This window comes from Nicotiana tabacum, chromosome 12 (genome assembly GCF_000715075.1).
Source record: "Nicotiana tabacum cultivar K326 chromosome 12, ASM71507v2, whole genome shotgun sequence".
Classification (NCBI taxonomy): Eukaryota; Viridiplantae; Streptophyta; class Magnoliopsida; order Solanales; family Solanaceae; genus Nicotiana; species Nicotiana tabacum.
The window spans coordinates 40,660,823-40,674,236 of NC_134091.1; the positions used below are offsets into that span (position 1 = coordinate 40,660,823).

The window sequence follows — 13,414 nt, forward strand, 5'->3', positions numbered from 1 at the left end:
ATGAACTGCCGCTGCCTACAAAGAAACAAGAAGCGAAGTTAAAAAAAGTGAACATAAAGGTAGTATCGAAAAAATAATTTTAAAAGCTCGCCTGATTCAAAGCCTACTGCAATCCGTGAAAAAGATTCGATTCATCACCAGCACCGGCAACGTCCTCAATGCCGATAAACAGGTCACAAAAGGGATCTTCTTCATCGTGAGGCCTGTCTAGATCGAGGGCTCCCGGAGCTTGGGCTTCCCGAATCACCCCTGTGGTAAAAGCGGGAAAGGTAGGCAAATCCTTGATTGCTGCTGCCCCAAATGAATCGCCTGGAGCATTCTCCTCGGTTCGAAGGGGTTCGAGGGCCCCTTCAGTCATATCCCCTGCCCGTTGACTCCGATGAGATGCGTCTTCGATATACAATAGTTCGGGGACTCTACCCAAATTCTTCTCCGGTATATCCTCAATTCGAGGCGGGGCCTCATGAAGCATCATCGATCCAGCTACCGATGGGGCATCAATGGTTCTCTTCATTCGGAACGCCAGTGCGGACTCATCGTTTTCTTCTTCATCATCATCTGCATCCCTTAGGCACAGAACGGATTCCATGGTCAAAGGAATGGCATTTTTGTTCGGCTTACGAGCCATCCTCTTCTTCGGTTTTGGATCTTCGGGAATGGAGGCTCTTTTCCTTTTATTTTCCTTCATCGACTTTGGGACAGAGGCCGGAATTTCTTCCTCATTGGACAAGGGCCTCAAAGTTGCGTCTTTACCCAAACCTGCATATGGAAAACCTTAATAAAATGTTTTGAAAACCACCTCAATTGAATCATCAAAGAGTATGAGAAATGGGCTTACCATGATTTTTGGCCTCCCATCGACCCTTTGACAAATCACGCCATGAGTGCTCGGCGTATGTGGAGGTCAAAACAAGAGCTCGTACCCAGTTCTTGAGATCAGGAACTGCTCCGGGCATCCAGGGAACCGCTACATCACAAAGGGAGGAGTGTCGATGAGAGAAGAAATGAAAGAACAAAGTAGAAGTAACAGCAGGATCACACTTACGTTTCATAATCCATTCCTCGGGAAAGGGCATCTTTTCAGTCGGAATCAGGTCTGAAGTCCTTACTCGAACGAACCTACCCATTCAATCCAGGTCCCTGTCCTCATCAATACTTGAGAACAGAGCCTTGGTAGACCGACGCTGAAGTTTTATTAACCCTCCTCAAAAAAATCGAGGACGGTATAATCGGATAAGATGGTCGAGGGTAAACGGCATCCCCTCGATTTTGCTCACGAAATATCGGATCAGGATAACGATCCGCCAAAAGGAAGGGTGGACCTGGCCTAGGGTTATTTGGTATTGAAGATAGAAATCAATGATAATGAAATCGAGGGGACCCAACATAAAAGGATAAGAATACATATTCAAAAACCCTCTCACGTGCGAAGTGATATCTTCGTCAGAAGAAGGAATCATTATTTCTTTTTTATCCCAATTGCAATCTTTCTTTAGTTGTTGGAGGTGCTTCTCGGTTATCGAATATATATACCTCAACACCGGTTCACATCGACCGGGCACCGATGAGCCTTTACCGACCTTGAAATCAGCCGGCGTATCATCGGCAGCACACTGTGAAGAGGAATCTTTCTCTTTCTGAGGGATGGTTTGTGACGTTTTTGCCATTTTCGAGTTCAGAAGTAAGGAGTAGAGAAAAGTGACAAAGATTTGGTGGAAGTGAAAAGGGGCTTTTGTTGAAAGAAATCACAAATTTACTGGTAAGTTGGAGAGTACGAAGAAGGACTTGGGAAATTTGGAAGATAGAAGATGTGAAAGTGGTAAAGGATAAAAGAAAGGGTTATTTATAGGTTCAAGCGATGGCGGTTCAGTATCAGCGGTGGCCGACCACCGCCTGATATGCATTAAATTCCTTGAAAGACTAAACCGACGGGACAGCTACCAGACACGTCATGGTCGAACCCGATGGAAACGTCAGGTTATAATCCGATCGAGCCGTTAAAAAATCATATCGTTTCTCACCACATTCTTTCTGAGAAACGAGGGGACTATCTGTATATGATCGAAATAGATTTCAGCCCTCGCTCGTCCAATCGAGTTCAAACGATGATCTATCGAAGTAAGATCCCGAAGGTGGAATAAACTAACCTCGAACCCGGGGGGGAGGGGGGAGGAGGTGATCCGTGTCGAGTTCAATATCATTATCAGGCTCAAATCCAAATCGAACCATGATGCAGAGTAGATCTATCATGCTTATAATCCAGAGACTAACCAACATTGACCTCGAATCAATTTGAGAGCTCGAGCCAGGATCTGGCTTGAACCAAGATCAAGAGCTCGAGTCGAGATCGAGCTCAAACCAAAATCGAGGGCTCTAAGCAAAATCTAGCTCGCAGACAAAAGCCGTTGCGAGCCAGGATCTGGCTTGAACCAAGATCAAGAGCTCGAGTCGAGATCGAGCTCAAACCAAAATCGAGGGCTCTAAGCAAAATCGAGCTCGCAGACAAAAGCCGTTGCAATCCCACTAGAGAGAATCTTGGCAGAAATTGTGGAAAAGCTGACTTATCATGGGTCTCCTACTGAATGTTTATTTTATTATGCTTAGAGCCAAATCCCTCCACTATAAAAGGGCTTGGTTACCATTTCTGCAGGATAAGTTTTTCCCCAGGCTTACATTGTAATAAAAACGTTATATTCTTCTACAGTAAAGAATCGTTCTTACAGATTTCTTAAATTGATTCTATTTGTTGAGTCCTAAGATTTATTTTTCCTTACAACCTTATCTACTTCGCATTATCTGCAATCCATATTTACATTTTTACTTATCCTTACAATTTGTATTAAGTTACGCCACATATCCTCAGAACTAAGTATAAATTCAACTCTATCCATTTTTCGGGTAAACAATAGGAGAGAGGTAAATAGCAATATTCAATTCACTATATTGAGTTATAGCTACATTTAAGGGATATTATCCCTATATAGTCATGACTATTAGGATAAATAAGTTATAAGAAGTAATTATTTTAAGAATTTTCATCTTTAGGATATATGGTGTAAAGAGGCCCTGTAGATATATATGGTGTAACTTCCCAAATGCCTCTTTATCAATTAAGATACTCTTGGGAAGCGCCTAACAAAACTAGTAGGAACATCCTAGAACCAGGGACATATTTTTGTAGCTATTCAAGCTGATTAGATTAGCCAATTATTACCATTTAAGTTGCACGAATTGTGTAAACATTATTCGTGTTGTCAGTGTGTACAACATAAAATATTTCACATATAAGAATTCAAATTACTATAATGGTCTGGGAGGGCCAAAGGTGGCTCCTGTTTTGATTTGTAGCAGTTGCCATCTACACAAAAAGTTTAAAATCCTAGATTATCAAAGATTCTATTGGTTGTCTTGAATCCTGGGCATGCCTATAAAGCGAACTGCATTTTGTAATGTTATATATACGATGCATTATACAAAGGAAGGAAACACTGTAATAGCACAATATGAAAGAGAATAAAATATGCGGACAAAGAAGATAGTGTTTCCTGCTAATTCGAAAGCCTTACCAACTACAGTAGAACTTCCCTTGAAAGAGGAATGTAAAAATCATAATGCTAAATAATTGACCTGTTTGTTTTTATCAGTAAGATTTTTAGTGGCGACGTTGTGTGGTGATCTTCTGTTTTATGAGGCGACATACCTAAAATACATTTATTTACTTTTTATAGCAATAGGCATCACAAAAGATAATAATAAAATAATGATAATAATGCAATAGGGGTGGATGCACATTCACACAAGCCTTGGCGAAAAAATTCAAAAAAAACTATATGTAAAATAAAAATATATAAATAATGGTTTCGATTAGCAAGTTTTTCTATGAGAAAAGTAATACTTTAAAAAATAATGTACTTGGATTCAACAACTCATTTTAACGTTTATTATTGTTAGAGAACTAAATAAAATAAGGTTTTTAATGACGCGATTTACTCTGGTGATTTCTTTATATAATTAGTTGCCACCAAAAGTAGTGCTATATGTTGCCGATTTGATTGATGACCTTCCTAAAATCTATTTTGTGGCATGTTTATTTACTTTTTGTGGTGAGCTTTATCGCCACAAAAGCTAATAATAAAATAATAATAACAATGCAATAGTGGCAGATGCATGGTCCAAGCCTTGGCGGAAAATTTTCGTGCAAATTATATGTAAAATAAAAAAAATAAAATACAAAAATAGTTTCGATTAGCCATATTTTTTACGAGAAAAGTAGTACTTTAAAGATTAATCTAGCTTCAACAACTCACTTTAACATTTATGATCATTAAAGCACTACAGGTAATAAGGTTTCAGTGACGAGATTCTGAGACGACCTTTTTGGTCGCCACTAAAACTATACGCATGTAGCAATAGTTTTGGTGGCGACTGGAAGAGTCGCCACAGAAAGTCTGTTACTGAAAACCTTGTTCCATGTAGTATTGCACTCAAACAAGGCAGATTATTTTCTCAACTCAGCTTTTCCTTAGTTTCAGCCATCAATGCAACAAAGCCGAACTCAAATTGATTTTTGATATTGTAATTTCTATTAGAAAAGATTCACAAAAGGAGTCTTACGAGAGAGTGAAAGTTCTTATGCAGTCCAAGCTGAGGGTGTTTGCTAATACAAGTAGTAAGGATGGGAATTGGGTCGGGTCGGGTCGGGTCGGGACCGCGGGTTAAACGGGCTGGGATAATTTGGCTTGCGATAAGTGGGTTTGTGCCGGTCTCGTGGGCCGATTTTTAGCTTTGGAGCTGTTTGGATCGGGCCAAAAGGACCCAACAGATTTATTTTTAAAAAAATAGTCATTTGGTCTTTAAAAAATAGTCACTAGGTCTTAAATAAATAGTCATTTAACCCCCCTCCCCCCCCAAAAAAAAACTAATTTTTAACTCCAATTTTTTTAATATTATACTTTTTCCCTATTTTTTACTATAAATATCCCCTCATTCTTTCATTTTTCTTACAAAATCAATATCAATCTATCAAAATCTCTCTATAATTTTTATATATACTTGCTACAATTGTTTACTTTATCACAAAAAAATAGTTAAACAATTGTGAGGTTGCTACTATTGCTTACTTTATTCTAAAAAATAGTCAAAAAATATTGAGGTTATTACAATTTGTAAAAAAATTGTGAAGTTAGTGAATTGGAGTCTTCAAATCTTCAACGATAATCAATCTTCAACAAGTTGTTCGTCAATTCGGTAAACTCGTTCCAACTCGTAAGTCTTAATATTATAGTTTTGTTTGTTTTATTTAATTATTTTACTTGATTAATTAATATGTCTTCCTTAAATAAATATTTTGATAAAAGTAAGAATAAGGGAAAATCGAAGACTGGCGAATCTTGTGGTACGGTCTTTCCTCCTCCCCTGCCCCCGGCTCCCCGAACCAAACCTCGTTGTCGTCCTACACCTGCTATTCTTGATACTGATAATAGTTTATTACAATTTAGCGACACTGAATTTTGCCATAATATTTCACCCGGTGAATTTTTAAACCATGAATTAATGAATGCTCTTTATTCTAACAATTATAATACTATTAATGAAAATAATGATGAGAAAATTGATTTTGATGAAACCCAACAGGACGATGATACACCCACTAGTCCAACTAGATGGAATTACATGTATGAAAGTTTGGTTGTTGCAATCTTCTAAAAGAACTGTGGGAATAAGAAGACTTAGTGTTTGGGCGGGGTCTAGGGATTCTTTTAGTTCTAGTAGTAATGATTTTTCACAACTAAATGAGTTTGAAATTTATTTGTCGCAGCAACTTGAGGAAGTGAATCCTGACGGCACCTTTGATATTTTGCAATGGTGGAAGGATAAAGAAAAATACTTTCTGGTTCTTTCAAGGATGGCCCGAGACGTTTTAACTATTCATGCTTCAACAGTGGTATCAGAGAGCGATTTCAGTCAAGCAAGACTTCAAATCGGTGATCATAGACAGTCTATGAACGATGGAACTAGCTCAGATCTTGATCGGTGATCATAGACAGTCAAGAGGCAAATCTTGTGTCACTCCATCTGGTCCTATGAAACTAGCTCAGATCTAAATCTTCCATAGCCTGTCGAGCATGTGAAATGGCTGGCGGAGCATTTCGATTTTATTAATGAAACTATTTTCCTTATCTTCTATTCCCACTACAACTTCTCTTGGAGATATCACATATTCTTTAGCAAGAAGTTTTTTTCTTTTAAATTTTAGTTTGAGGATTTATATCACTTTTGAATTATGTCCAAAATTGATAACTTGATTAGTTGCTTGCTATCCTTTCGTTTTCAGGGGAACCATTCGGATAATTGAAAGGGTAGTTCATCAAAAGAGTGGGCATCTGAAGATTCCCAAATATTGACAAAACATATATATGCATACAAAATTGATGATGATAAAAGTTTTGAGATTTAACATACGAGGCACTCGAGATTAAATTTGACTCATTACAGTTATTACCCTAAACCTTTAATTATTGGAATCTAGACAAGGAGCTAATCTCTACCAATCGGTCACAGAAAATAAAGTATATTAATAATTATGATTGGCCCTAGGTAAGATTCACCAAATTCTTCATAGGTCCGTCTTACTATAAAGATGCTAACAAATTGCGAACTCGATCTTACTGATGCTTTCGGCTAAGTGAAACTGGAGGAAACTGAAGGAACGTGCAGGCTTTGGTAAGAGTATATACAAAGACAGGCAATTCAAGGATGACTAGCTTTGTTCGAACCTGGCAAATCACCCCTTTAATTATGAAAAATAATAACAATTGATCAAAATTAACAATGATTCTATCCAACCCAAAAAAGAAAAATTAATAATGAACATTGAATTATTGGTTTATGGCCTAAATAAGAACCAGATGTACTTGTTTCATATCTGTTTTGATCTGCCCCGCCCTGCCTTGTGACGTCCCATTTAAGCATTGCCTTGCCCGCCTTGTTTAACTTATGCCCTGCTATGCTCCCCTGCCCCGCTCCATTGCCATCCCTGGTTATAAAAGGAGAACATTACTTTTTGACGACATTAACATAGGTCATCTAGACAATATTAAAAAGGGAAGAAAAGAATGTCTATTTACCTTTTCAATATTTTCGGAATGTATTGGTTCTATTTATTCATTAAAAAAAATTCTACATCCCACTGAGGCTCAATGAACAAATAGGCGTAGGAAAGAGCGAGAGGGGCTTGCGAGCCCTCTAGTTGTTCAGGGACCACCCATCCTTTGCTTTCTTTTGTTCAATCCTGTGAGACCAGATTAATTTTTAGAACGAAATAAAATGATAAAAAGAGAACGCTACTAGCTGAAAATCGGTTGATGTCTCCTTAGTTAATTTGTGTAGGGTTAACTTCTTCGATTAGCCAACACACTAGAAAGTAATATCGATAATTTATCTTCTTATTTTAAACATCATAATCCTTGTTTTTGTACAATGTATTTAAACTATGATCTCATCACACATGATATCATTCCCAAGTTAAAAGTATTAGTACAATATTACGCAACTTCATTTACGTTTGGACGTATGTTTGTAACATTTTCTTTTGTGTCTTCTACTGGGGTGTAATGTGAGGGACTGATACTCTGATAATTGGGATTCTGATATTGGTGAAGCCAAACGAACTATGTCAGATTAGGTATATAAAATTAAACTTAAAAAGATTCATATAATAATAAGATTGAGATGAGTCTGAGAATCTGAGTTGTGAATTAATTTAATATTTGGAAGATTAGGTGTGTCTTTGTACGGTGCCAAGAAAGAAAAGACAAACCCCAAGAGTTAAATTACCTGTCTGCTGACATCTTTCCTCTTAGAGCAGGTAGGGCACCTGCCATGCTCACTTCTTTATATTTAATTCTTTTCCACCTTCAATTTATTGTGCATTTAATATATCAATTCTTCTATGAAATCAGTGAGCGATGACCTTCTTAACCTCGGTAGAAATAGCAAAAAAGGAATTCGGTTAACTCATAAAATTATTGATAAAGTCAAGATTTGAAGATTATGGATTCTGAATTTGTATATAAACTTATAACTCGTTTTAATTACTGAATTCACGATTAAATATTTAAGTAAATATATAAGGTCTTCTGAACACATACGTGATACTACAACTCCGCCCCTACGTAAAACTAATGCTAGTTAGAGTTCAGTAGAAGATAATATTGAAGAATTCGGTCATTATAATGTCAAGAACAAATTCTGTTGCAAAATTAGACGTATAAGAATAGTTATGCATATTTATCTTATAGTTTTTCAGTTTACGTTTTGAAAAAAAGAGAGTATAGTATTTCTGTTAGCATTCGTGAATAATACACGTTCACAAACAAGAACTACGGCTACCCGGCCCGTTGGACACAATGATTCTTTGCATTTGTTACGAATGAGAGAGATAATGTACTGATACAAACAATCTAATTTGATAAGATTTTAAGTTTCGTGCATATATCGATAGCAATCAAGTTATTTATAAGATAATTACATATAAATTTTATAATAAGCATTAATTAATTGATAGTCTAATAAATATGGTAACTATGTACACTGCTATCATAAATTAAAATTTGTTTATAGCATAAATTTTACATTTTCAACGTATATAACTTCAATTTATCTGGTAAATATTAAAGGAAGAGTTTAGTGAAATGTATAAAATATTTATACTATCATGTTAAAGTAAATTATGTACTCCCTCTGTTTATTTTTACTTATCCAGTATTTTAAAAATAGATTTTCACTTTTACTAGTCACTTTTAGCATATCAAGATAAGACAATTTCTTTTTTCTTGTTATGCCCACCATATTAATTACTCATTTCAAATCATGTTCTCAAATCCATTAAAAATATGCATCAATTAATATGAGTATCAAGGTAAATTATGTGCTTCATTTATTATTTCTTAAGGGGTGTGTAAAGTCTATAGTGAACAAGTAAAAGTGTATTAAGCACTAATTGATACACTATCATGTTACTTATAAAGTAATTATAAGTAAATTCGCATTAAATGCAAGTAAATTTTTAATAAGTATTAGTAATTGGTAACTTGATAAAAATAAAAGTATTATCTTAAATTAAGTGATAGTGTAAAAATTCATTAATACTCTGAATATAACTTAGATCCTTTTTAAGGAAACAAGGGTGGTTTAGTCCAACTGGACATTAAATTTGACGATATAGATGTGTAACCAAGACATGTGGCCACTGGCCGGTCAACTCCCTCTAAGACACCATAAATAAGATAATCTTGAATCGGTAATAAAATACATCATATCTGTCAAAAATATTAAACTAGAAAAGCCCAAAGTTCATTCAAGAACCTCATACCAAACCATACAGCAAAAGCATTAAAGACCTCCTTCCTGTTTAAAAAGGAGAGAAAGCTGAAAGAAACAAGAAGCAGCAAATACAAAAAGAAGTGCAGAAAAAACCATTGGAAGAAAGAAAGAAAGAAAATGGAAGAGGCTGCAGATATTACAGAGAAAAAAGAGAGAGGTGATGAAGAGACTAGCTTAACTAAAGTTTATGATATTTCCAAGAATCCAATTTTCTACTTCCAAGAAGCCATTAGAGCTATTCTCAACTGTCTTGGTTTTGAATCTTCAAAACCTGAGTCGTCGTCTTCTTCTTCTTCTTCAAGTATGTCAGATCAAAAAGAAGAAAAAGAAGAAGAGAGTATTAAAGAAGAGAGTAGTGAACAAGAAAAGTGTGTTTTCCAAGAAGAAGATGGTCCTGAAGGGAAGCAGGCTTCAACAAATACTAACAACGAAAACCCTAGTACTCCATCAGCTAATGATCCACCTCAATCCCAAACACTTGTAAGACTTCTTTTTCCTTTACTTAATTGCGCTCTCTATCGTAAGTTATGAGTTTATTTGAACCCTAGCTTTGACTCGAATTCAGTATATCATGTGTTAAAAAATCATTAAATAAGTATAAATAATTAATTTCGAACTCAGTAAATTAAATGAGTTATGAATTTGAACTCGAACTCATAAAGTTCAAATTCTTGATTCACATCTTATCACACAGAAATATACGTGTATATATAAATATATGTATATGTATGTTTGTGTTTGTGTGTACGCACTTTGCTAGCTCCATTATAAGTGGTAACTTTGCTTAACTTGGTGAACAGAAGATGTTTTCTATTTGTTTTTTTCTCCTTTTCAAACAAACAGCCCTTAACAAGCTTAACCATTCTCGTATTCCGACTATGAAGGTAGGCTAATTAAATAAGAGATCCAGATCATGGAACATGTTACGTAGTAAAGATGAACATAATGAGGAACTGAATTTTGTTTCTGTTATTTAAAAAAACGAAATTAAAACACTTATGGGGTATCAGATATACTTCAATGGGTTATTAAATAATCTTAGAGTGAAAAAGAATAGTGAATAGTTCTTCTTTCTGCTTTTCTCTCTCTCTCTCTCTCTCTCTCTCTCTCTCTCTCTCTCTCTCTCTCTCTCTAAGCATATAGAAAATACGAAGTTAAACAAGCTGAAATCGTGAATAGATTCCATTAAAATCCATTAAGCTAAGTATGCCAATAAGATCCAGCTGAAGTAGTAATGTAGCGTCCTCAGAGTACGTATTAGTGTTTTGAGTTCAGTTATAACTGAGTCTATGGTTATTCTTCTTCTTCTATTTTTTGTGTGTGTGTGTGTATTTACTTGTCCCTTTTGCTAAAAATAATTATTCAAAAATACTTGTAGTAGAGAATCGAGAAAGAATTAATAATTTATTTTCAATTTTAAATTTCTAATCTAATAGGAGTAAATGTTCTTGAACAGAGACTAAAAAGATTAATTTGAGAGATCAAAGAATAACAAGGTAATTCAATCAAATATATAACTCCGCACAAGGCTAAAATGAGAAGTAAATTGGATCGGTGCATCTCCTTTTTTCTTTTTTAAAAAAAATAAAAAGTCACACAAAGTCATGTCACTCGTTTTATTTGGTGTAAACAGATAGAAGCAGCAACAAGGAGGGGAAGAACACCACCAAGACCTGGAGTTAGCAGAGGAAGTCCTCCTCAGAACAATTAATTTAAATTACATACTCTTAAAATCTATGACCCATTTTCATAATTTGGCTAGGGTTTTATTGAAGTTATATATATATATATATAGATAGATAGATCGGGTCAACTTTCAAGACTAAGTTTTGCTGGTCTTTTATCTTGGTTTGATTTTCGTACATGTTAATTGTTTTATGTTGTTTTAGGTCCTTTATTTGTTTATACATATTGTAAGATATAAGGATCATATATGTGAAAGTTAATAGTACATAATCTACAACTTATTTGTCGAGTTCTTTGTCAATTCTGTAATGCTAACGTTAATGTTCTCCAATTGTTGATTGAATTTTCTAATTTTAACTTGATCACCTCTAGCGGAACCAGAAATTTTACCAAAGAGATTCAAAAAATTTAAAAATTAAACATAAGCGGCCAAGCGAATTCAACATTTAATAGATGTATATGAAAAACATATTACAACAACAACAACCCAATAAAATCCCACTAATGGGGTCTGGGAAGGTAGTGTGTACGCAGACCTTACCCCTACCCCGGAGGAGTAGAGAGGTTGTTTCTGAAAGACCCTCGGCTCAAGAAAACAAAAAGACAAAAGGACAAAAGGAGACAATATTAGTATCACCACAACAATCATAGGAAAAATAGGAATACCATGGAATGCAGAAGAAAGATGAAAAGCAAAAGCGATAGCTAGTAAATAGGACATGCACTGAAAAACGAAGTAGTAAAACACAACATTGTCACTAGCTATCTTAGAAAAAAACCCTACCTGGCTAGTCCCACAATGGTACGAAGTAAGTCAAGACTCAACTACATCCTAACCTACGACTCTAATACTCGACCTCCACATCTTCCTATCAAGTGTCATGTCCTAGGAAATCTGGAGCCTCGTCATATCCTGTCCGATCACCTCTCCCCAATACTTCTTAGGCCGCCCTCTACCTCTTCTCGTGCCCTCCACAACCAGCCGCTCACACCTCAGTACCGGAGCATCTGGGCTTCTCCTTTGAACATGTCCGAACCATCTAAGCCTCGCTTCCCGCATCTTGTCATCAATGGGAGCCACGTGCACCTTCTCCCGAATAACATCATTCCTAATCTTATCTATCCTAGTGTGCCCGCACATCCATATCAACATCCTCATTTCTGCTACTTTCATCTTCTGGATATGTGAGTTCTTAACGGGCCAACACTCAGCCCCATACATCATGGCCGGTCTAACCACCATTTTATAGAACTTACCTTTGAGTATTGGTGGCACTATCTTGTCACACAGGACTCCAGATGCTAACCTCCACTTCATCCATCCTACCCCAATACGATGTGTGACATCCTCGTCGATCTCCCCTCCCCCCTGGATAACCGAACCAAGGTACTTGAAGCTGCCTCTACTCGGGATAACCTGTGATTCAAGCCTCACATCCACGCCCACTTCCCCCGGCTCAGCGCTAAACTTACACTCCAGGTATTCCGTCTTCGTCCTGCTCAGCTTGAAACCCTTAGACTCAAGAGCTTGTCTCCAAACCTCCATCCTCTCGTTAACACCGACTCGCGACTCATCAATCAGAACTATGTCATCGGCGAATAGCATGCACCATGGCACCTCCCCTTGAATATGGTGTGTTAACGCGTCGATCACCAGGGCGAATAAGAACGGACTGAGCGCAGAACCTTGGTGTAACCCCATTACAACCGAAAAATGCTCAGAGTCGCCTCCTACTGTCCTAACCCGAGTCTTAGCCCCATCATACATGTCCTTAATCGCCATAATGTAGGGAACCGACACACCTTTTGCCTCCAGGCATCTCCAGAGAATTTTTCTAGGAACCTTGTCATACGCTTTCTCTAGGTCAATAAAGATCATGTGTAAATCCTTCTTCCTCTTTCTGTACAATTCTACCAACCTCCTAACAAGGCGTATAGCTTCTGTAGTCGAACGACCCGGCAGGAACCCGAACCGATTATCGGAAAATTGATCTTATAATTTTCCAAGGAAAGGGTTCAGCTGATGGACCAGCTGAACCCTCTTCTACCCATTTAGCTCCGCCTCTGTTAACAGGATTATTATTGTTCATATTGCATGACTAAATCATTATACCTACTGAATTTCCAAAATTTTAAATATTGTTTGACTCATCAGTCATCATTAATGAAAAATGTCATTACAAATTAATGACAATATCATTGTTTTTGTTTCCTAGGAAAGGTGAATAATTAAATATAACTTATATTCCATTCTGCCCCCTCCAGTTACAAAAATTAGTTGTTTTGACAAAGGAAATTTATTTCAAAATATTTGATATTTCAGAAAAAATGAAAAATATTTATT

The 13,414-nt window shown here is 36.4% G+C and overlaps 1 protein-coding gene across 1 annotated transcript; it reads left to right on the forward strand.

Moving 5' to 3' along the window:
* Positions 1-9,311: 9,311 nt before the first annotated feature.
* Positions 9,312-11,427, forward strand: LOC107801944 (uncharacterized). Its single transcript, XM_016625362.2, has 2 exons — positions 9,312-9,864; positions 11,018-11,427. The coding sequence occupies exons 1-2, from the start codon at positions 9,502-9,504 to the stop codon at positions 11,093-11,095; spliced, it is 441 nt and encodes a 146-aa protein (XP_016480848.1). The 5' UTR covers positions 9,312-9,501; the 3' UTR covers positions 11,096-11,427.
* Positions 11,428-13,414: the final 1,987 nt, after the last annotated feature.